The following is a 26871-nucleotide window of genomic DNA, read 5'->3' as shown; positions in this document are numbered from 1 at the left end:
CACACCTAATTGTATATTACATAGCATAGTGTTAGCAGGCCATTACTATACTGTAGACATTTTTAAACTCTTTCCTTTTAAGCCACACACATATTCTTTGCAGCCTGCATATGTAGAAAGGCTGGGGTCATCAGGCACCTGACATTGATTCTAGAAAGGGCTGACATTTTTACTAATTAAAAAAAAAATCAAGTTATATAACTAGTTAGAAAAAAGGGAATTAGATTAATGATTTAAAAGAAAACTAATATAAAAGCCCACAGTATGTGTAGATAGCGAGGATAAGATTTATTATGAAGACATTGCTTAAATCAAGATACATTTTATACTTCTTTTAGTTAGTTGAGTTACTGTTTTTATGTATTCATTGTCCTTGAAGCTGAAACTATAATGTAAAGTATACTGCTAATGTATGAGTCCATGTGAGAATTAAGCTGATTTGTAATAATAAAAGGAAGCGACAGTTTCTGTATGAACATCTAGAAACCAGACTGTAGGAATTATTTTTTATATTGGTATCTTGAAACAAAATAAACCTGGTTGCTGGGCACTTCTTATTAATTTATTGTTCACTTTAATTGCAGAAATCGTGGCTCACAAAAAGGATGTGTAATCACAAATAACGGCATTGTTTTAAATAGTGTAATAGAACTTGGCTTAAGGTTTTGTCTGCAGTAAGTGGTTGTTATATACAGAGTATAAATATGTATATACTGTATAAATTTCATGCCATTGGTATAGGTTCATATATATTCAGGCAAGTTTATAGAAAAACTGTTACTTTGTTAATTCGGTGTGCAGTGACAAAGGCACCTACTAGTCTACCCCCTAGCCACTTAGATTTACTTTACCTGCCTTTCCTCCACTCATTTTCCTGGGTATTATAAACCCTTATAATATACAAGGATGGCATTTACTGATCTGTTTGGGGAAATATTTCAAACATATGTTTATGTATCTGGCTTGAAATTTTTGACAGATTATAAACCACTGACATAGATATAATCTCTTTTGAGTGGTGTTTTTTTATCATTGTCATTACCTGTTTAAATTTAAATGAAGATTGGATGTTCATTCATCATTAGTAGTAGTAATGCAAAAACCTTGATACCAAGAGGTATTAGAAAGCTTCAGTAATGAACAGTTGGAGAAGTAATTTTGGCTTGCGGGATAAAAACGATGATTGTCTACTGCAAGGTATAGAACAAGACAATCATTATAAGGTAGTTTATTGTTTAGGAAATCCTTACACTGTTATTAACTGCACAGACCAATCGTTTAGCTGACCCATCGAGGGCATCAAGGTATGGTACACACCATACTGGTGACCAGAAACTGATAGAAAGGTAGAGCATGTAACCTCTTCATGCCCAATCTCTCTCGCAAATTCAGGACTTTGTTTTTTGCCCTCCCCCCCAAAAGATATGGAACAATTCCAAAAATGTTGATGAGGACATAAAGTTCTAAAATACAATGCAGAGTGAAAACACGATTGCCAGACAACTGTCCAACAAGATTTCTTCATACCTATGAGCTGGAACCATACACTGGACAAGGAAAGAGACATATCTATGTAGTTTTAGAGCATCTACTAATTGTAGGGAAGTACAGTTGCTTAGAATCCATATTTTGTTTTTTTAAGTTTAATTTAAAGAATGTGCACAATCAGCTGGAAGAACTAGGAAGCAAGTCTGCTTTTTACATCCTGTCTCCCTACTGCTTTACCAATCATTCTGTGTAAGTAATAGAAAAACACATTGGAGGGTTAGGTAATATACTTACCTTACCCCAGCTTCTGCACTGCATAAACTTCCTTGTGACTAGACCTTGGAATTACCTACAAAATGGTTCTCTAGCACGTTGTTGCAGTGTATTTTTATGAGAGTTGGGTTCCTTACTACCCAAGTGCTGCAGCTGATGGCAAGGTAAGCATATTTTCCCAGTTACATTTTTTCTGTTTGACTCATACAGAGATTTGTATAGGGGGTGGGCAGCCTGATGTAATATGCAGACGTTCTGCATCTTTACGTTTTTGCATATGGAAAAGAGTTTGCAGATTGACTTGTTGTTTGAGTACAGTAGCTTGTATTATCTCTGCAGGCCAGTATGTATAGTTCACTATATAAATAGTGCACCGACTGGGCACTTTTAGGTACACTTGTTCAACTGCTTCATAATGCAAACATCAACCAATCACATGGCAGCAACTGTTCAAACTAAGCATTGGACTGAAGAACCCGGAAGCAGATGGCTTGCAACAACAGGAGACCACACCAGGTCTGTCAGCTAAGAACGGGCACCTGAGGATACGATTTGCACAGACAGGCTCAGTAAAACTGGAAAATATTCCACATGGTACAATAAGAATTTTTGGCTTCAACAATAAAGCATGGATCAATCCTGTCTTGTAAAACTGATTCAGGCTGGTGGTGGTGGAGGTGTAATTTTGTGAGGGGATATTTTCGTGGGTCCCCATTACCAAAGGAACATTGCTTAAATGCCACAGCCCACCTTAGTATTGTTGCTGACCTTGTCCATTACTTTTTGACAGCAGTGTACCAATCTTCTGATGGCTACTTCCAGCAGGATAACATGCTATGCCACAAAGTTTAATATTTCTAAGATTGTGTTCAAATTACCCCATAGTCATCAGATCTCAATCCAGTGGAGCACCATTGGGATGTGGTTTATCAAGAAAATTGTATCATTGTTATGTCACGGATATAATTTGTGACAGTTTATGCAAATATTGATGGGTTCAATTTGAAGTGTACAAAGAGAGATAACACAAAGACTTGAACGATTATGCTATTTAATAATAAGATAGATAGACAAAACAATGCAATACTGTAATAACAATTAATAAGCGGTAACAAAAGATACTTAGCTGCGGAAGAAAACTGAATTCACCCAAAGATTCTGCTGGAAATCAATAACTTGGCAGATGATCAAAGAAACATGTTGCATCCAGCAAGCTCTGGTCAGGACTCCTTCATTAGGTATGGCTCTGAGTTTTTAACTACTCAGGAAGGAACTTAAGGTGCGTACACACTTCCAATTTTTATCGTTCAAAACGAACGACGAACGATCGATTGGGCAAAAAATCGTTCGTAAAAAAGTAACCAACGACGCCGACGAACGAGGAAAGTCGTTGGAAACGAACGACCGGACCGGCGGATCGGATTGGACGACGATCGTTGAACATCGTTCGTGTGTACGGTCGTTCGGTGATCGTCCATGGTTTGAGCATGCGTAATGAACGAACGTTCGTTCACTTTCCTGTTGTGCACATAGTTCCTCTATCGCTCAAACGATCGTATCTATTGTGTGTACAATATCTACGAACGATCGTGTCGTTATCTCTATGTGCAGGATCGGTGCTATACGATCGTTCGTAGATATCGTGCAGGATCGTTCGTTTTCCAACGATAATAATTGGAAGTGTGTACGTAGCTTAAGACAATGGCCAGTGTTTGACCAGTACTGACCCATAATCATCCTTAAACCTTACAGGATATGCTGTATTCCATTAGGATGACCTCATATATGGTATACATATACCAGTATATACTGGTAAAGCATTATTGTTGGTGAGACATAACTGATATTAAATATTATGTGCTAACCCAACAATCATTGATGTGCAGGTGGCAAATCTGTAGTAACTGCATAATGTTACGTTAATATAAACTAAAAACCCTAAGGAATAAATCCAGCACCTTGTTGAATGTTGAATCCTATCAAGTTGCCATGAAGAATTACAGTATTTCTGAAGGCAAAATGTGGTTTGATCTGGTACAAGAAAGGTGTATCTAATAAAGTGGCCAGTGAGTGTATGTCTTGGTGTTAATCGATGAGCAGAACAAATAGTAACAATTGCATGACTTGTGCTAAGTGTGATTCAGACAGTATATTTTCTTGCTGAGGAATCAAGCAAGTGACCTCATGTCAATCATTTAGTCACCTGTGTCATAAATTCCTCTTTAGCAGGACATCCATAACTCTGCTACATGTCTCTAACTTCTGCCTTATCCTTACTGATAACAAGACAGTGACCTCGTAAAAAGAGTCCATTGAACTTTCCAGGAACTGTGCATGTCACAGAACCCAAAGCTTCGCACCCAGTCAGATCAGTGTCTCTTGAGATGAATGGTCATGCTCGTCTTTGGCAAAAATCTGCCAAAGTGTCGGGTTGCCACTTGCTCTTCCATTTCCCCCCCCTTCTTTCCATAGAAGACAACAGCACTATGTGTACAGCACTTGTCATTGGAAATGATCATGTAAGGTCATTTCCAGGGACAGTAATCTGACATCTATTGTAGGGGGAACAGGCTTCTGCATGGTTTTTGATTTTTTTTTCAGTACAAGTCTTGTACGCAACACCATCTCTAAGTAGGTAAAATGGAGATCAGAAGGTGATACACTGCAAGTCATTTCCCCTTTAAATTATTTGCCAATGATCTCAGAGGTGTTTTAAGCCATCAGCAAGCCCAAATGCTCTAAACATAGATCCTTGGGTGTTTCATTCATACAAATAAAAATCAAAGAAGTAGCAAAAATATTTTTTTTGTTTTGTCTTTATGTATTCTATGTTTTCCTACTTCATTTTCTGTGCTTTTATATATTTTTATTTGGTTAACATTAGTTTACTTTTCTTATTTTGTAATTGGTTTACATCAGTTTATATTAGTCTATATAAGTAAACATCATTTAGCATACATTTAAACTGTCCAAATATACATGTTTTTGTTTCCATGTACATCCATGGTAAATTTGATATCTTTTACTACTCCTATTGACACCAATACTGGGTGGGGAGGGCTTTTACTATTCACATTGAAAGCTTCTCTGGGAAAGGAAAATTGCCACTCTATTTTATAATAATCCCAACCCCTCTAACACAGGGGGATTTATTGCTACCACTAATTTAGGGTTTTTTATCCCCACAACCAATATAGAGGCTTTGATAACTACTAATATGTAGGCATTAGTCCCAAATGACCTTAAACTTGGGCATTTTTATTTCTCATTCTGGCTACATTCTAGTCCCAGATAATCTCACAGACAGTAATCTAGCCCTTTGTTTGAGCAGTTTTGGGACCTCTGGGTAAAAGGAAACCTTTTATGAAGAAATGTGTTGGCTACCATTGCCTTGGTATCTCTGACCTCAATATTTAGCTGACCTGCCACACAGAAAATGAAGTCAGGGTAAAGTCAAATTACCAGATTTGCAAACTTGCTCCATTGATCCATTGAAACAGCGAATATTTATATATTTCTCCTTCCTTTCCAGTTAATGCACAAACTTTCCAAGGCAAGCGTACATTAACCAGAAAACACTAGGAACAAAACTGTTTACCAAAACTGCTTGAAGGAGTAAACCCTGCTGTTACCCATAGCCATCAGTTAAAACTTCCCTTTCATTTTACCCTACTGCACAATAATTACAGCTACATATGACCTCATTCTGTAAAAAAAAAACAAAGAACAGTTTTCCATTAGAATATTAGAAAAAGTTATTTTTATGATCTCGCTTTTACAACAAGCACAATATCAGCAAAGTTTATAATGCATGCCAAGCTTGAGGAAGTTGACAGCATAGAGCAATAGCTATTGATTTTACAATCAGTCATATTTGGTCATCCTTACCTTATATCTTTTCCATTGTTTTACACCAATAAGTATTGTATTTTACACTATATACATCACCCGTCGAGATACTAAACTGATAACACGTTTGATTGCTTTTGGTTATGAATAGTTTGTTTTGCATAGTTGCTTTGAATGCTTACAAATTGTGGTCCTGTATTAATAAATGGTTAGTCCGTGTCCAGTTGTCCCCACTTTGACAAAGCACTGTGCTTGACAGAATGCAACATTCTGGTTGAAAAGAATTGATGTCTGACACTCAGGTTGCATCCATGAGGTACAAAGCTGGAAAGCATCTTGAGAAATATGAGAGTTTGCTTTTTGTACTGACCGATGCAAAGAGGAAGAAGACTACAAATTACATGACCATCTAGAAAATATCTGAAAATAGGTATAAAATGTATGAATACCAATCCTAAAGTATGCTTTATGTAGTATTGCATTGATGTACAACACTAGGCCACCCCACTCCCTCCTGTCAATTGGTAAATTCTTGAACAATATTTTTAGGTAAAATAAAGTAACAACCCACCAGTAATCTGTTGAAAAGAAACCTTATTATGCAGGAAATGTATTGCCAAAACACCCTTTGAAGACTTTCTACATGCAGCAATTGTTATATAAAAAAAAACATATGAGTCCCAAGAAGTCTCACATGGCCACCAATTCTATTCTTACATGCTTTGAAAGTTTAAATGTGATTGGTGGTGCAAAAAGTGGAAAAAGATGACATTACACAGCAAAGGCTTCTGGATACACTGCAGTGACCCTGGGAAGTTGTCCTTGTTATCTGTCTTTAGTGGATTCTAAATATCTAAACCTGACGTTAAAATCTTTAAAAAAAAAATTGCATTTATAGGCTAAGATAAATTATATCTAAATAATATTATATAAAAAAGCTCATAGAAAAAGGTATAAGGATGCATTCAATTAATAAAACTGATCTACTACCCCTCTCTGCACCGTGCAGGTTAAAAATAACACAGAAATCACATTGCATAATCAAAGTGCAGTTCCATGCTATAAATAGTATGCAATTAAAAAAGGCAGTGTGCTGAAAATACTAAAATTGTAACTACATGTAATCCATGAATTCCTGCACTTGCAACTATGTTTTTAATTTACATTGGGTACAAGGATTTGAGTAAAGCTGCGTACACACTTCCAATTTTTATCGTTCAAAATGAACGACGAACGAACGACGAACGATCGATTGGGCAAAAATCGTTCGTAAAAAAAGTAACCAACGACGCCGACGAACGAGGAAAGTCGTTGGAAATAAACGACCGGACAGGCGGATCGGATTGGACGACGATCGTTGACCATCGTACGTGTGTACGATCGTTCATTGATCGTCCATGGTCTGAGCATGCGCGATGAACGAACGTTCCTGTGGTGCACGTAACTTCCTGTATCGTTCAAACGATCGCATCTATTGTGTGTACAATATCTACGAACGATCGTGTCGTTATCTGTATGTACAGGATCGGTGCTATACGATCGTTCGCAGATATCGTGCAGGATCGTGCGTCGTTCGTTTACCAACGATAATAATTGGAAGTGTGTACGTAGCTTTACTGTAGCTGTGCTGCAAATTTTAAAAATGGTTTATACATAGGAGCTTTGAGATTCAGAAATGTACAGTGATAAACGATGTGAAGTAATATCTTTGTGAAACATATTTCTCTTTGCTGAAGGGTCACAGTACACTGACAAGACCTGACAAGTGATCTCATACATGATATATGCACACTTTTAGTTCCTGTAAAAGGAAGAAAGCCATATACCTTTCTTTGTGCTGCAATGGTGTTTGCATACCTTTAACCTGGGTGCACATAAACTCCTTTACTGTGCTGTTTAAATAGCCTTTCAATGATTACAAGCCTTGTGCCTATACAAGTAGTATAAACAGGACTGTTTTTTTTCTCTAGGGATTTAGACCAAGCCCTCGGCACCTGAGGAGATACACAAGAGCCCGTGTTGAAGAAACCAAGCCTCCAGTAGAAGTCCAGCAGAGTGACCAAGATACTGCTTCACAGTTACGGAAGAGAAAAATCAAGAGAAGCAGCAGAGTCCAGCCAGAATTTTATCAGACTGTCCAAGTGACACCCACCCGTAAACCGGTATGTTTCTCCCAATGTCAAACTTAAGTTCAATGGGTTTTCACCTCTGTGAATAGAAATGTAGAACCACTTATTAGTATCACATCAGATCATCTTTGGCCCTGATACTAGCAGCCTTCTAAATGGGCCTCTCATGCTGCAATGTTGAAGAACAATTTTACTTTTAGAGCTTTTTTTCCTTTCAATCTCCCCCCTCCCTCATATAGCTAAATACTTACTATATATATATATATATATATATATATATATATATAGATATATATACATGAAGTATACTTACTTCATGATATTTCTCCATGCACAGAGTTACTAATACTATATACATATTCTGAGAGTGTTTCTCAAAATGCATAGGATAATGTTAGATGACCAGTCTAAGTAAAGTATAGCAAATTTCTTCTTAAAAGAAGACAAAATCAGGGTCAGGTCAGAACCTCCCCATGTTCTTCAATTGGGAAGGAAGTATGCTTACTTTTGGTCCTGGTAATCCATGTCAGAAAGACAGGAAAGGAAGAGGCATCTAGATTTTTAAATTGAAGATGACACAGAGGTGCGATTGGGGTTGAACTGTGGTTCTCAGGAAAACGAGCTGACATGGTGGCCAGGAACAATGGTGGTTTTCAAATGCAGGTCTGAAAGAGGGCTTTAGGGTATTTATCTCCCGAAAGGGCTTTACAGACTGAGAAGTTAGACTGAAAAAAACAACTGGTAAAGACGTGACTGAACCAGAGAACCCCCAAAACTCTAACAATAACAATATAAGGCACTGCAGCTAAAAGTATTGGAGCTCGGTTGTTGGGGCTGTGTTCAGGAAATCTTAGCTGGAGGTAACCTACTGGAAAGTATTTCTGAACACAGACATTATGTCACGTATGCCCATATTTATTACTATATAACAAGTTAGACCATAATGAATCAGTAAAATTGTCAGTATTTCCAAAACATGACAGCATCACAACCTACAATTTAGTACACTTCTATAAAATGTGTTCAGTGTGTGTAATCAAATAATAGTTCTGTATATAGCTTATATCACGTGACAAATATCAATGCTGTCGAGGTTTGCTGCAGTTTATTGTTTTGAAGAAGTTGATGTATAAAAGGAAGCAACCACAACTGCAACATATTGCATTCAGCAACTACTGACACAATCCACTGCAGTCACCTGCACACAGTGGTGAAAGCAGGACACTGCTGCAGCCAACCACATGTCTGAATTTGGCATGGCATTTGCTAAAGTATTATTTATAATAAATAATTTACATTTTGTTATAGTTAATAGTGTACTTTATACTGCTGATCTCGATCTGTAGTTCTTCTGCTGCTATATCCTTATAACATGCATTTACTGTGATGATGTGATGTGATGATTGCATACTATTGCTCAGATTGGGCTTCCTTACAATAGCAATGGTGAACCATGCCTGTATAAAAGGTGTTGGCATAGTCTCATGTAAACTTTACTAGTGGTGATAGTGTCAGGGTGACAACACAGGACAGAAGCATTGTCATCGTATACCAGAAAGTGTTTTAACTAGTAGCCTAATTGGCAAGATCACCAGGTATGTTTTTGGAAACTGATGGTTCCAAAAAATAAAAATGAATTTTGAAATACCTTAATAAATATTAAGTAACTGGGTTTACATATACTTTAAATCACTTTTGGTATTACTATTTTTGTTGCTTAGACAACTTGGAATATAAAAAAATACTAGAAACTTCTTTTGAATGTTCAAAATATACATTACTTGATATACTGATAGAAGGTGGCATGGCATCCAACTTGGATCTGCCACCTTCTTGCCCCCCTGCCATATATTTGTTTTTTTTTGTTGAGTTGTTGTTGCATGAGGAAGGCAAATTCAGTTATTACAGTACATTCCTGCCTCATGTTGTTGTTTCCAAAGAAAACCACGTTGTCCAAGAATTAGACTGTGATACAAGGTAGGCCAGGAATTAGTAGGGGTGTGAATCTAAAAAGCTGGCTCAGAGGAATGTATTTCTGAGTCTTCCCTGAGGGTAAGTTTCTGCAGTAAAAATAATATGCGCTGGAGGGTGACATACAGTTGAGGTTAATCTTCATTTAAACAAATAAAATTTTAATAGGTTATACATTGCCTAAATAATTTATGAACGACCATGTGCTTACATAGTTACAACATTCATATGTAAGTAGAACGGAATTCTTTTTAGACTAATTAACCTAATTTTCAACCTATTTTGTACATCACCAACATGGGAAAAATGTAAAATTGACTGTCATTTTTATTAAATATCAGTGCATTACTATTTTCATATGCTTTAGCAATTTATTGCAAGATAAATGTTACAAGTTTTGGTTTATGTACACAGATGCTTGTTTAATGTAAGCATGGCATCATAGTGCTACGGTCAGAGATAATAAAAATTGATTGGGAGTTTTATAAAAAAGAGTTTCTTAAAAAGAGTTATATAAAGTTTTATAAAGGTCAGATTACAAAGATTTACAGGGCTTTTTGGCTGTTATGAAGTAGCTGCTGATGCAAGGAAAAGTGAAACCATTTGTCATGGAGGTTAAATAACATCATGAGATAAAAATACAAAATAGTCATTTATGAGATAAAAAAGCTTTTAGGGGTTTCAAATGTAATAATAAAAAAAAAATAACCAAAACAATAAAAATATAGATTCTTTCCAGACAGATAGATAGATGATTGATGTTAAAATTATTGATAAATGTTCTACTATCAGTATCACGGTTTGTCCCATGGTAAGCACTTTCTGTGTATAATGATGATGTCAGTGGAATTAGCTCAGTTCTTGTGGGAAAACATCAACAGCTGCTACAATAAAATGTATCATTATTATTTATACTATGGACTAGCTGATAGTAATATAAATATCCTTCTAATGAATACCACAATGAACACAGAGTGGCTTCATTTCCAACTCTGCATGATAATGTTGGTTACAGTTGTATTAGCTTGTGACATGGGTCACATATACAGACACAGCCTCTGATCCAGGCATAATATACAGCTAAAATGATTATGTGTGAACCTGACAAAAGAATTACAAATCTGCTCATCCTGCTTCGAGATCCAGAGCCCTTTGTTACATTGCAAGATAAGGCAGGAGATATAAGGGAGGAGAGAGCAGCAGGGTGCCGCTTGCTCATCCCCCCCCCCCCCCCCCCCATAGAATAGCGTGTATAGCACTCATTCGTTCATCCTTTAGTAGTTTATCGATGGACACGATCGTGAAAGATCATTTCCAACTACAATAATTGAGCATGTGTATGCAGCCTAAGTGATTGTTAAAGTGTATGTAAAACCCCAATGATATTTTTTTTAATTTGCTGTATTTTGGTCTTTTTTAGTATACAACAAGTGTTTTGGTATAACTGTTCAGCAACTTTAAAAAATGTATGCTGATCCCATCAGAAATCTGGTGATCTCCCCAATAACTTCCTATGGTAAAATGATAATGCTATACTGCAGTCTACTGGGTGGCAACAATGCTACTCTATAGATCATTCAATGGAGCTTTGACGGTATGAAGCATAAATTGTGTTACTGGCTACTAATGCCAGTGAGGATACTAATGCCTAAAAAAGGATACCAGTGCAACCATATTAAAGGACTGGCAAGCTGCAACATAAGGTTTATGTTATTAGGTTTAGATTAGGTTCAGCACTTTTACTAGCGTCTGATAAATCAGGTGAATATTTGTTGGAGTTAGGGGTTAGATTTAGGTTTAAAATCAATGGTTAGAGGATTAATTTCCCTGCACACTGAGTTTTTTTAGGCAGACAAAGTGCACTTGCCTTGATGGAAGTGCTGATTGCCCCTCTTACTCTTTTTTTGCAATGCAGGGTATTATATGTTGAAAAGGAAGTGCTATAATGCTGGGAATTATTGAATCATAACTGGTGCATTATCAATGCACTGAACATATGTTATGCAACCCAAAAATGTCATTTAGCTCTGCAGGTTAGGGGAGGAAGGGAATGAAGCAAAAGGATGTTAAGACTGTGTGAGATTTTGGGTAATGCTGCTGATTTCAGTGGAATTTATGAATAATGCACTGAAATCACCGTTCTTACATCTAGCACTGGGTTTGTAGGATTGAACTAAAAACACCAAAGTGAACGTGTAATTACATGTCACCACCTGTCTGTCTTGGTTATTATGATAAGTGGAGCAGGCTGAGGTCTGATGATTTAAATGTACTTTAATGTAAATTTCCTTTGTACTGGTAAATTAATTATTGTCATATTTTTTATATGTACTAATCAGTGCTAAGCATTGAATTTTATTTTCTATGATAGCTCAAAATGTTATATAGAATACCTGCATTTCTGTGCCATGTTTTAGCAAAGGTTCCTGTTTACCAGGGAGCTATTTCCTGTGCATTGTAATCTAGGGTTTGACAATTCCGTCCTTTTACAATCAAGTGTAGCCCTTTGATTACATGCTGGACCTTTTAAATCTGATCTCTGCTTTTACAGTTGTCAGTGCAAATAAATTTACTAAAAATAAATACATTTTCTGGTGAAAAATCTGTTACTGCCATTGAAAACAAAAGATCCGGGACAATTCCTTACTAGGGAATGTTTTAGTGAATGTCCGATTTACTGATTTATAAATAGAACCTTTGACTTTAACCTGGTCTTTGTGACTGTCATTTTTGGTGACCAAAGCATTCATAAGAGCATTATCTATCAGCTATATAAAAACTACTGGTATTTATCCACACCATTAAGGGTTCTGTTATAGTTCAGAGTCCATGTTTCAGTGAGAAGTTATGCTCTTTGGGTTTTTGGCTATCCTTACCCAATTTATTATTCAGCAAACTGAAACTTTACTAACAAACATCTCACACACACACACACACACACACACACTCAATGTCTTTCCAAAAACTACCACAGAATGGTAATGAAGAATATCAATCCAGACAGTAACACAGGTGTTATGTGGCTAGAAAGAATGATAGTCCAAATCTAACAATTATACAATAAGCCTGGTGTAAACCTCTTTAGTCACAGAGTAGCAAGATGTAAGACATGGATTACTGAAAGGAACCTAAAAACTTGTCAGTCACTAAAATTTACATCTCTAAAGACTTCTGTTAAAATGTCATTTGGAATGAAGAATCAGCTGAAAAGATGCTGGTCAACAAGGGTTCTGGTATAGCTGGTAAAGCGCATGCGATATTTCACCACATTAACCTACCTACAATTGTGTGTGGTGGTAATATTGGTATGTGAATAGATTTTGTGCCTATTTCTAATAAAAGAACAACCAATTCTTTTACAGGAAACTGTAAAAGAAAAAGAATGTCAGCTCGTCAGAGTGCTAAGTCATGCAGCAAGGCAAACATCCAAAACTTCCAGTCTTATTGATAGCAGAATGAAGGAAAAAATATTTTAGGGAACTACCATTCCAAAGGCCTGACTTAAATCTAGTTGAAATGATGCAGCAAAACACAGGAGAAATACAGTTATGTAAATTATGAAAATGTAGAATGAAAATGTAGCATTCTGGAATGGAGAAGCTGACCAAAAGGTATCTACTATACAATGATATAAGATAATGAATACCAGCTACATGAAAGTTTTAAGTGCTGTGTAAATCTTTTTTTTAACTTCAGGATTTTTATATATTGGAGGCAGCAAGGAGCTTGAAGTGTGATCTAAATCACAAACTGGTACATTCCAGGATTATCAGCAAGGAATAACCTAGAGTAGTGGTGGGGGTTTTACTGCTATGCCAGAAAGAAAACTGAAGTACAACCAGTCACCAAGTGTATATGCAGATCACACACTATAATGTTATTTTCTAATATATTTCTACTTTAAATATTAATAGATGGTTAGATTTTCTGCATTGCAGACACAGTAGTTCTTTTTTTACACTGAGTTTGTTTGAACAAACAAACATGTTTTCAAGTTTTCTGTAAAGAATCCAAGAATATCTTGTCCAAGAAGAATCCAAGAAGATCCAAGATGAAAATCTTGCCCTCCATGTATAAAGACCGCATCCTTTATACTTGGTAAAAGTGTACATATGAAACTATAGTAGAAACCAACATTTTTAGTGGAAAACCATTGTTTAAAATATGCAATTTGTAAATGACAGGTACATGTAATTAAACACAAATATTGCCTAAATGCATATTCCCTATAAATATATCTGCTTTCATGTAAAAATAGATTGGAGTGTAGTGGTGCCAGTGAGAATTTTCAGAGCCATGTCCGGTACTCTGTTTATTGTACAGATGTAGTTCTGGCAATCAGAATAATTTATAGAAATGACTCTCATATAAGGATTGTCTTTGTACATAGTATTGCAGTTTATGCCCAAAATGTTGTAAATAAATTTACACTAAATGTGTAAAACTGTACTGTTACAAGGATCCATGCTTGTGGGGGAACCCCAGATGAAATGGCACATGAATAGCACATTTAAAATTTGCATCTGGCTACAGATTACTAGGTAGTTATATACATGTGTTTTTTTTTTTTTGTATGTCTACATTTGTCTTTTACCCCAATCGTTTCATGGTATCACTTGCGTATTTGACATCATCATAGAAACAATCTTTGTTCTTCCTGGTACCAAATATTAGGGAGTAAGGTAACAGCAGGGGATGTCATGGTAATAATCTGCTGAGGGCTTTAGGCCTTTGGAATAATATGTAAACATGAACACAGCAAAGAGAAAACGTCAGCACTATTGTACTAGAATAATGTAAATCCAATTCATTTTATAAAACAAGAGGAGACATAACGCATTCAGGAAAACGTATTGTGAAAAGGACACTTTCTGTATGTATTAGGTCTCAGGCTAAATTTTCTGAATAAATTGAATATGACATCTCAGGGTCTGTTGATCCTTTGTTGATTTACTCACAATTTTTTAAATAAGAGCTCCACTCTATAAAGCCATGTATAAATCCATAATATAGGGGCTAACTATGGCAAGTTATTATTACAAAAGACAAATAAAATATATAGGAATATTTTAGGAAACATAATATTAAAAAATAATAGTACACTTGATATTGCTGGTATACTATGAATTGTTCAAAAAACAGGCCCATGCATATGCCATACTAATGTTTAAAATTACCTTTATCCCTTTAATGATATGTTCTCCACTTAAGGTTAATTGAGCTACACGGCATTTTTTCTTCCTCTCTAGGCTGCAAATGTTTCTCAGATGACAAAGAAAATTATTCTAGGGTTGTGTAACTGTTCACCCTCTTTCTCATGTCTGTACCCTTTTATTTTGTGTATTATTGTTCTAAAACACATAACTGTACATTTAGAGTAAAAATGGATGGTATGTTTTCCATGAGCCTCCCGTATACTACCGGTATCAGTAGAATATTTTGTAAGGACTAGGACTAGCAATGCTTTCAGTTTTCTCCAAGGAGCAGCCAGATCCCATCTGTTTATATGCAGCCATCTGCTACTTACAGGTGTTGTAAGAGAAACACTTGTCACACCATTGTATTTATATCACACTCCTCTGACTTTCAGGTACTGCAAAAGGCACCATGATGGTGATAAATATAGTATAATATGTTGCTGATGTAACATCTGAAATCTTTATTAACTTCCCCTAATTTACTATGCATCAGATCATTCATCTAAGAGCAGGGGGTTATGTATTGTGAACCTGTTAGCCTCTGTAATATGTCATAGCACTGTTTGTTGGGGAATGTGGGATCAGGAGAAGTAACACAAAAAGTTGCAAATTTGCAACATTATTTGTATTATAACCCTGTTCATATGAATTTGCTTGTGTTCATATGAATTTGCTTATTTAAAATAATGATTTCAGTAATTAATAGGTAATAAGTAATGTTTATTTGGGTTATACAAAACATTTATGTGTGTTTTTGGTATTTTAAACTTGAACTGGTTGATATGCTTCACAAAAAATATAAATTTGTCATTTAAACCATATAAAACATTATTTTCATTAATTATCATCAATATCAAAATGTGGTAAAAAATGAATGAATAAATAAGTGAAAAGAGCTCTTCCTTAAAGAAGAAATTACTATGCTGGAGTGGATAGCTGAATTTGCAGGAGGTGCAGAAAATTTACTAAAAGATATGAAAGTTCTAACACTTACCCAATAAATTATAGAGAGCAAGTATGTGGGGTAGTTTATAGCCAATCAAAAGTCATCTTGCTATAAACAAAAATATCATCCTTTCCTAGGGGTTACTGCCCAATTTTTTTGTTGGTCTTCTACTGCAGATTTCATATAATGTATAACATAGTGTATAACCAACTCATCTGTAGAGTGAGAATAGGCTTGTCCCCTATCCTGAAGGAAAGTCGGTGATAATGAAAGGCTGAACATATTCATGTCATGTTCTTTATTAGCAGAATACTGATATATAATCTTTACAGCTATCCAGGGTAGCAATGAGTATAACAGGCAAGAAGAGGGAATTGGCCATTCATCATTTACTGGATTTGTAAATGATAAAGAACAACAGTAAAGATGTGTTCTTATATCCAAATTCCACCTTTTTCTCTAGTGTGGGGGTTCTCAAATTCAGCTCTGCTCCATTACATCCTGTCGAATTTAGAATGTAGCCTGATAACATCACCTGGACCCAGATATTTGGATAAATTTATCAAGGAGTTAAGGAAAACAGAGATTTCTTCCCTACTAATCCCAACGATAGTAAATAAGGTGAATCTGTGTTCACTTTAAATTCCCAGACATATGCTAGTATACATCATCTTTTTCATTTTCTTAAAAAAAAGACTGTAATAGAGCTTACAATTTATTTATTTTAACTATTGAAACTTTTCTTCATGCCTTATCTTTATCCCTATCCGCCTTGTGTCACCATAACAAGCTGCCAGCGTTTCTATTTACTGATTCTTGTTACTTTAATGACCTGGATCACTCATTTCCAACTCTTTTTATGTTATCATCAATCTAGTTAAAGGTGTCAAAATAATCAGATAAAACAATGACAGCTCCTGGGCAAGATCAGATGCTTGTGTGTGCCATGACAAGCTGCCCAGAAATGGCATCAGCCCTGTGCTCCAGCACTGGCATTAGTGTTGACCAAAGGCAGATGTGCTTGTAGAATGGGAAGCAATGCCAGGACAGAGGCTATAAAGTGACATGATACATGTGTTTACTGGATGTGTTATGACAGGCAGCTACTGAGCAGTGTATATAAAGCCCAGCCAGTTCCTGCTCTCACAGCCATCAGTGTTCCTTTGTGTGCTGCACACAGGCCGGATATAAGTGGATCTCTAAGTTGGATGTTAGCAGAGGTAGAAATCTTTACAAGCTTTGGCTAATCACAACAAAGGAAGCCACACTCCTCCTGCACTGCCTGTCCATTGTCCCTGCAATGATAAAGCTGCCCACTGGAGGGCGCCGCGCTCCTCTGGCTGTAGGCTTGGTTGCTGGCTCGGTGCTGGTGATTGGAGATCGCTGGATTGTTGGGATCATTTCCTGTTACCCATCCTCACCAAACAGCAAATGATTTGTCATCCGATCAGCGATCTCCTGAATGTCACACCATGGTAAGCTGTGTGCATGCAATGTGCCGGGTATTTGTATTGCTCGATGTAAATAGATCGTACATTGCCTGATCATCGCATAGACCTGTGTGTGTTATTCTCCCCAGAGCTCGGGCACCGCGTCCTATCGCTGCTCCATGTCTTCCTCCGCTGACCTGTCTGACGATGAGGACTTCAGCCACAAGTCAGGATCTGCTTCCCCCGCCCCGGGTGACACTCTGCCCTGGAACCTACCCAGACATGAGAGGTGCAAGAGGAAGAGCTCCGGAGCCGCAGTGCTGGACCCGGCAGAGAGGGCTGTGCTCAGGATCGCAGGTACTACCACCACCATCATCACCACCACCACCACCATCATCATCAGGGGCACCTACTGTCCTGGGGGAGCTCCCATCATCAGGGGCACCTACTGTCCTGGGGGCAGCTGCCATCATCAGGGGCACCTACTGTGGGCACCTACTGTCCTGGGGGCAGCTCCCATTATCAGTGGGACCTAATGCCCTGGGGGCAGCTGCCATCATCAGGGGCACCTACTGTCCTGGGGGAGCTCCCATCATCAGGGGCACCTACTGTCCTGGGGGCAGCTCCCATCATCAGGGGCACCTACTGTCCTGGGGGCAGCTCCCATCATCACGGGCACCTACTGTCCTGGGGGCAGCTCCCATCATCAGTGGGACCTAATGCCCTGGGGGCAGCTGCCATCATCAGGCACCTAATGCCCTGGGGGCAGCTGCCATCATCAGAGGCACCTACTGTCCTGGGGGCAGCTGCCATCATCAGGGGCACCTACTGCCCGGGGGCTGGGGGTAGCTGTCATCATACACCACATGGTGACCCCAAATGTCCACATAGCCAACCTATTCCCCATGCCCGCACTCATCTGTTGCTGCATGATCATGGCTTGTTTTATTGATCACCTATCATACCCTGCTTGGGATGGGTCTGGGATGCTTTGCAGTGTGTTGGCAGCTGATGGGTTAATCAGTGTGCTATAACATGCATGTCACAGGGAAGCTCTGTCATCTGGGTCCTGGCAGCCGGGTGGTGAAGCTGCAGGGCAGATATCTATTGTGGTGACTAAGCTATTCTTCTCCATGATGGCCAGTGTGTTTGTGTGCACAGGAAGCTCAGGAATCAGTTCCTAGTGACCTGCACGGCCATCTCTCATCCCGCACCCAAATACCCCTCCTTCTCCCAGGTACTTGTACCAAAATACCGTGCCATGATTGTCATGGAAACACAAGCAACATATTTACTGTGTTATCTACACAAATAGATGTCTTGGGTTTCATATTAAAAAAATACAGTAAAGATCAGAACACTGCTATCAGTAGTACATTGCCTTTGTTCCTATTATTATCTGGGGGTCAGGTTTTTATATTGGTGCATATGTTAGAAATACGTTGGTACATTGGTGTATGAGCCACTTAGGTAATACAGAGGTTCTATAGGATAAATCAGTTCCAGTTTCTATGACGGTGACACCTTTGATAATCCATTTAGGGGTGTATTTATTAAGACGTTCACCATGTATGTCCTGGGGTAGAATCAACCACTGCTATTGAAACACATGGAAATGTTTGATAATTGTCAGATTTACTGCTTTATAAATAGATCTTTAGTCTTGACGGCTTTAGAAACTGTGTATTGAACGCAAGTCTGAAAAGAAATCTGATTTATTACCCAAATGACCCATCACATCCTTCCTGATATAATTTGAATTGTAATATAAAACGCAGCTGGGAATCGGTCATTTGCTACCAACAATATTCTTCTCTTTTCGATTATTTTTATATGATGCCTATGTATTTCATGTACATGTTTAAAGCATATAAATTCATGATCTGTAACATTTATCTACACAAGGGTTATGGTTTGTTAGGGTTAATATAAGAGATCACAGTGTATGGTTGTCATTGATTATTGTCGTAATCGTAACCCTTTGCATGCTTGTATGCACGTGTAAAATAATCATTTATTTCATGAAAAGGGTAACATGAAATCTGAATGATTTTTTTATACTTCCTGCTGAGTTTTTGTTGTGTACATGATTATGCAGCATTATTCAATGTTTCCACTCCTGGTTTCTATCTGAAATATACAATAGGATTTCTGATATAAACAAAACAGCACATTCCTTCTCTGCCTACAGACAATGTTATTTTTCTGTGTATATCTTTAAGACTTTTCCATTTCATATCTTCTTTATGTTGCCAAAGAAACATTAAATGCAGTGTGCGTATCAGGTGAGAGGATTTCTGGGGTAGGATGTTCAGCCTTGACATTGACATCATGTACTTGCTGTACTCTCTTGCAGTAATGGTTGTTTCTTAAAATAATTTCTGCTTGCTGTACCAAAGGTTGTTTTATTGCAGAGGAGTTTGCAGCTTCTTGTAACTTGCTAAGGTGTGGGAGGGAATGATTACAAAGACCTAGAATGTGGGTCATGTTAGAATGGTATCCTTCCCCAAGGAGTGCACTGTTAACCCTTTATCTGCCCATCACAAAATAGTGATTATGCCTCTCACTGGAGCGATCAATGCCAGTATTTTGTATACAGTCATCCCTTTCTAAGGTAACACTGTGAAATGTGTCACTGGAAATTACGTAGCTGATGTAGAGCAGATCACTTACTTCTGATGGGAATAGTATGCATGCAATCATTCGATTGAGTCCTTGAAGGAGATCGGATGACTTCTATTTCTCTGTTGATAGACGTGCAGAATAAATTGGTAAAGCTTTCTGTAGTCATTTAAGGTTTGTTCTTTGTATGCAGTGACCTAGAGCATGCAGTGTTGTTTTACTAATTAACTTTGCTTTATTGTGTAATGACCAGCTGATGGATAAGTATGCTACACCCTTTATTTTGCCATCCAATCAATGACTATGCGCTCAGTAATGTATCTTATTGTATTGATTGGGTCACGTGACTGTTAATGGTAAGGCTGCCTCATGGGAGCAGAATGCCAATCCATCCACTGCAAGGGGCAGAATATGATTTGTATATCTCCTGTTTATGGAACAACAATTGTTCATCATATAGACTGTACATTTTTTCCATTTAGATAAAGGCTGATAATGCAATTACATTTTCTGCATATGGGTTATACAGAGACCAGACCACTCATATGATTGACGTGTTTTCATTTTCAGGACTGATTCTATTGGGCAATATCCTCTAATGGTTCCCCCAGGGAAATTTTATCGTATACCTCACCAATTACTAATTCAATCCACATGTCTATGTCATCCCAGGCTCTAGTATGTAACATCTGAGACCCATGTGTCCTGACAGTGAAAGTGTCTGCTTGTCCGACTATCTCTCATGTTTTAGATGTGTAACCACAATACGCCCTGGACACTGAAGTAGTTAATAGAAGCTGTTATTGTATGTACATAGTTTGTATATACGTGTGACTATTGCTAGGATATACAGGCTGGAGCCTTAAATAAACAGTAAAGGCAACTAAAGAGTAAAAGATAAAGCAAAAAAAGCCACATTCCATGATTTCATAGAGCAATATATAAACAATAAAAAATTTGATTGTAATAAAAAATATTATCCCAGTACTAAATCACATGCTTTTAAAGCACGGGATGTTACCCAATCTGATTTTATTTTTTTTATTGACTGGGTAGGGTATTGATTCCTCACTGCTGTCCATAGCTCAGCTGGGATATCTCCACTAGTACTGCTGTGGAGTTCAATGCTCTGGTGGGGGTCGTACTTCCTGGTGCTTTTCTCTGGCGTACATTCTTCATCTATTCATATGTAAAATCAACAATGGGGCTGTGACACCATAGGGGTTGTGTCACTGGAGCTCCAGTGGGAAGGAGAATGCATTCTAGAGAGAAAAAAACAGGAGAATGACAGCAGAATCTTGGCTGTGCTGGGAGTAGAAGAGAGATCATTATGCTGTGGTCATAGGGAGCAGTATATATTGCTATGGTGGTGGTCCATCCAAAGCTAAAAAACAAAATAAAATGTTGGCGTTACCATTGCATGTGTCATACAGAAATGGTGTAAACCTTTTCTAGTCCACTACACTGTTTGCAAAACGCAGTACTATTACAGTTTATTAAATTATTGGCTTGGAGTTGTGAAATAGCTTAAAAAGCCCTTGATAACAAAAAAACATCAGATGCCTTAATAATTGTACCATGACTCCTCTCTAGGCTGAAGTTAAAGAACACTCAAGGAGTTTGAATAATACAATTTAATAAAAACCGGAGAGTTGGTTATGTGCATTGACATACTGAGAGTTTATTTGACTTACAGTACGTTTAAAAAAGTTGTGTAACTGAAGTTATTTCTTTAGGATAATCTACCAATAAAATCTGTCTCATTTGTGTGTATGGTTTGCTTTATGTAAATGTTTTTTTTTCTAAAGGGAAGAAACCTGGCTATCCCGTCAACTGCAGTGGCAGCACTGGTTGTTCTTCCTTCTATAGTGTTATCAAACACCTGAATAAAGTTTATGAATCCTTAAATGTATACATAGGTAAGGAAGTTCTGAATACAATGTATACAAACAGAAAAAGAGAAAAGATGGGCTTTGCCCGATAACAAGACAGTGCAGAACCAATGACAAGGAGATCGATCATGTGACCTGATTGAAAATAAAGGTATTTCTAATAACTAGATTGTGATATATGAATACATTAACATCCAGAGTGCATAGAACAGTGTTTCTCAACTAGGGTTCCTCCAGAGTTTGCTAGGGGTTCCTTGATCAATGAGCAATTTATCTCTCAGGTCTGTTTAAATGATACCAATAATCTTTTTGGCTATCTGTAAGGGTGTCATTCTTCCCACTTGCTAACAATGTAAGAGACATTCTTCCTACTGACCACCACGCTAATGAACTGTGAGCTGTGGTTATAGTAATTATTGCAGGGGATCCTTGAACACCATTTCAAGGGCTAGGGGGATGTAGCTGAGTTTACATATACTATAGTCAGTTCCAAGTATAACAATATTAAATATTTGCCTACATTTGTTTGAAAACAGTCACTGTTTTGGCATTTAACAAAAACAAATACTGTACAAAGCTTGGTTGACATAGATGCCAAAACCAAAAGCGGCATTCATTATTGTAGCTAGTGAGTGCTCATACCGGTAGTTCTCGGTGCAGTATAGTGCCCAATACATGCCATACACATTCTAGTAGAACATGGCACCAAAAATGTCTCCGTATATCTACTTTTGAATGTTTTATAAATAGAGCCCTATTTGGTGTTTTCAGTGGACATTTGCTTTCCTTGGTACTGGAAAAACCTGCCACCTAAGTTAGAGTGGATCTTTAGGCTGGCTTTATTAATCCTATAGAAGTGATAGGCTTGATGTGTATACAGGTATGTGGAATATTGAAGGACATAATTTATCCAGTTTAATCATCATTGCTTCTCCACAAGATTTGCAGATTTACATGTGCCTATGACATTCTTCTACTGCCAGGACCGCATTGGTCTTATAAAATGTTTTCTTTTCATTTTATAAATTTAATTTAATTTATATCACTGAAATTTTGACTTTTTTTTCAGACAGATATTTTTATCATAATGACACTATCATTTGCAAGGTCACACAAAAGCATGAGGATATGTCCTCCATATACCATATTTAATAAATATATAAATACACATATGTAACAACTTATGTATAGATTCTGTATGTGAAATGTCCTGGTATACCAAAACAAAGGAAAATATTTAGAGTCCTAAACAAAATGGAAAGTATTGTATGGGACCAAGCCACTTAATCAGACATATGAATCTTTCAAATCAATTTACATCAAAATGACTTTTGTACAATATTCAGTTCCCATAGCCATTATCATAAAATCACCACGTGGAATCCCTCTCCAACAGGCTTCCAATAAGGTAGGCTCCTGCAGGGACTGGACTTCCAAAATATACAGGTGGTTTGCTTGAAAATGAGAAACCCCCTTTGCGGACAAACGTTTTTCAGGCCTCCCCTACTCCTAAAGTGAAAAATAAAATCAGTTTTGTAGTTAGATATATTTACCTTATTATCTTGTATTTATATAGTGCCAACATGTAATGCAGCCCTGTACAGTCAGGTCACTATATGTCCTTCTGAAGAGCTCACAATCTAATGTTTGTTCCATGATCTAAGGGTGTCTTTGTGGTGGAGTACTAAATAACCCATCAGTAACCCCATCAGTATGTTTTAGGCCATATAGAAAATACAGGAAAAACATGCAAACAGTGCTCTGCCTAGATCCAAACCTTCACTCCTGTGCACTAACCCCTAAGCCATCATGTCTTCCCTATACTTTAGGAGCGCAGGGTGGATAATTTTGCTCTTGCTATTTTACCAGTGCCATAATTTTCCTTTTCTTGTTTGATAAGGACAGTTTTTAGTTGATTTGCAGTCACTTACTGGTAGTTAAAGGTTTATGTGTTAGAAGTACATTTGCATAAACCTTGGAATAATTTATAGGCACATTTGGCAATGCAGAAATCTACTTGTAGCTCCAAACTCCAAGACAACAAAATACAATTTATGTTCAGGTGAGATTAACTAGCAAACTGTCATTCATAAAACCACCTATAGGGGGCAGTATAGAGCTGACAGCTTTATATAATACTCAGTACAGTATCATTACATATTGCTCTATACCATTTATTAGGCAAATTCTACTTCTAGAGATAAGAATATTCTCAATGATCTATCTTTTTCCTTGCTTCCTCTTGCTGTATTAGTATTTCATATTGTTGTTGCTGTAAGTGAAATATATGACTTCATAGACCCAGGCAGCATACAATGATTACATCATCACTTAATGTGCTTATTTTCCTGTGTGGTCCCTGCTGATAGGGTGGTGGGGAGAGCAATATTATTGCTGGCTGTACAATGGCTAAATACATCCCCACCAAGGAAGAGCCAACATATTGCTGTCCCTGATATTGGCAGACTGTTTCCCGAGAAATGATCAGTGACTCACAGAGATGGTGCTTTTGTGGAAATGACAAATGCAAGCAGATACAAGCAGACACTCCCTAAATATTTCCCCGTACTTCACTAAGCTTCAATTGTTTTTTTTTTAGCTGCAGCTGACATTGTTACCACTTCTTAATTTTCACACGAATAGAAGAACAAATGCTTTGTTAGTGTTAAACCACAGAGCTTCTTAGATTTAAGGGAAAAAATGATTGTTAAATTTACATTGTTTGCGTATAAAGTAGATAGATTCATACAGCTTCTGGTAAACCTTATTTACACCTTATCACACCTTACCTTATTTAAACCTTATTTACTTATTTGCAGGATAAAATAATCAGGCTCTTGTTATCAAAAACTATGCAAATATTCTGTGCTTTTTAAATATTGGAGCTTAGCATACATTATATATAACTTGCTAACTTAAAGCAGAACCTACTCCTTGGAGCTTAGTGGGTGGCATGGCTCAGACAGAGAAAGGGAGAAGCACAAGAAATCAGTGCAAGGAGTATGTCAATAGGAGGAGAAAGCAGATTACCCAAAAGATTTCAGACTTAGCTGTGTGGCAGAGCTTTGTAACATTAGAACTGCAAAGCCAAAAGTACAACATTTTTGGTAGGTATTTATTTCAGTCATATTTATTTGTTTGCCTGGTGGTCAGCCTTATTTTTTTTATCTATTAGACCAGACTTTTTAACATTAGTGAGCCCTTGAAAAAATGTTCATGTCTTTAGGGAACCGCTGCTATAATTCCTATATTCACAGCTCATAGTACATTGGTGTGGTGGTCAGTGGGATGAATGTCTCCTTCATTGCTGCCAATGGGAAAAATGTCATCCATACGCATAGCCAAAAAGATCAGTGGTGTCACTTACACTGACCTGAGAGGTACAAAATGCTTATTGCTTAAGCAACCCCAGGGAACTTCTGGAGGAACCCTGGTCCAGAAACACTGCAACCCTTTTTGAACCTAAAGAAGACAAAAGCTCCAATAGAACATTTTTTTTTGTTACCTTCCATAATAGAAATGATTTATAAAAATAGCACAGTAGAAAGGCTACTTTTGTTTCTGAAGCTGAAATATTGACCCTTTTAGACCTGCGGTGTAATGCTGTGGGGTTTTCGTCTCCTGAGAGTGCACAGCATTCTGCTGCTGTGTGGCCCAGGAGAGGCAAACTGCAATATGGGCAGCCAAATTTACACGCGGCTGTGACTGCGACGCTACGTGGGCTACAATCTTCCACAGCAACAGCCACAATCATAATGATTTTTTTTAGAAATAAATATTAACATGGTGGCTGAACATGCAACAATTTATATGTTCAGTATATAGACCTTACATCAGTACCCTCTTTGGTTTTATATAGTGTGCAGTTGCTAGTAAATGCATTTACAAGTGGTTTATTATATTTTTAGTATATAAAAGCATGTAGCAGGGGGAGGCAGTGCTCTATAATATATATGAGGACAGTGCAGTCTGAACTTGTGTTTCTTCTGTTCAGAGGAAGGAACAAGGGACAGCTGGGGCCATCTGCTACAATAATTGTTGAAACATGACAGTGGGAAGCATAGCAGGTTCTGTTTGTGTCCTTTAAAAATAAATTTAGGAAACACCTACGAACCACAAGATTCTTCCATGATGTGACAGAGAATAGACTTAAACATCAGGTCCCAAAAACAGTTCCCTCGTATCACCACCGTGTTCCCCTTTGGTCATCTTGATTGTCCAGCCTGAGATGGCATAACTCCCATACATTAACATAAGGAGTTAATCCTGGCATATGTATCTACAAGCAGAGTAGTGGGGTAATCTTTTATAGTATAGTAAAAAGCTTTTATAGTCTGTCTCATTTACAATACAAAAATCATTCCTACTAGCAAACTTTTAATTACTGTGCAAAGATCTGCTTTAAAGCAAACTTGTGTTTTGCCCTTGCAAGGCAAGTTTTGTTTTAACCTCGCAGCCCCCACCCCCTTTTAACATCTCCACAACCCCCAGTTTACCTTTCCTTCACCCCATTCCCCCTCCTCTGATCAGTAAAGCTGTTGGAAGAAAACAATATACCCAGTACTCCTGAGTATGGAGGGTCATGGGAACCCATACGGCATCATTGGGCCAATCACCAACCACTATCACTATTACATTGTAAGAGCACATAGCTCTATTTAGAACAGTGGTTCTTAACCTTGTTGGACAAACTGAACCCCACCAGTTTTATATGCGTGTTCACCGAACCCTTCTTTATTGGAAAAATAAAATATGATTTTTACAAATTCAAAACATAGGTATACAGTGAGGGAAAAAATAATATCAATTTTGAAAACAAAAAAGTTCTCCTATATTTCGAATAATAATAACATAATAATTAAATTTACTGCAAATCAGTGTGACTTCTACTGTTGCCTCTCAGAGACCAGTTCAGGAATGCGCGGCTTTACCCTGGCAAGTGCCACTCTCATGTCATTTTCGCAACAAAGTCTGTTCCTTTTCTTCGTTTTTATGTCCAGCATCCTCGAAAAGGATTGCTCGCAAAGATATGTTGTAACAAACGGTATGAAAATTTCCAGAGCTTTCTTAGCA

The 26871-nt window shown here is 37.5% G+C and overlaps 1 protein-coding gene across 1 annotated transcript in view; it reads left to right on the top strand.

The window, feature by feature from the left end:
• The window catches only part of DST (dystonin), a 278032-nt gene that overhangs the window by 16393 nt on the left and 234768 nt on the right, over positions 1-26871 (top strand). Inside the window, exons 3-4 of the mRNA XM_072410183.1 lie at positions 7581-7772; positions 17434-17641. Of these exons, the coding sequence (XP_072266284.1) occupies positions 7581-7772; positions 17434-17641 (400 nt within the window). The remainder of the gene's footprint in view (positions 1-7580; positions 7773-17433; positions 17642-26871) is intronic.

This window comes from Pyxicephalus adspersus, chromosome 4 (genome assembly GCF_032062135.1).
Source record: "Pyxicephalus adspersus chromosome 4, UCB_Pads_2.0, whole genome shotgun sequence".
NCBI lineage: Eukaryota > Metazoa > Chordata > Amphibia > Anura > Pyxicephalidae > Pyxicephalus > Pyxicephalus adspersus.
This window is presented reverse-complemented; position numbering and strand designations above follow the sequence as displayed.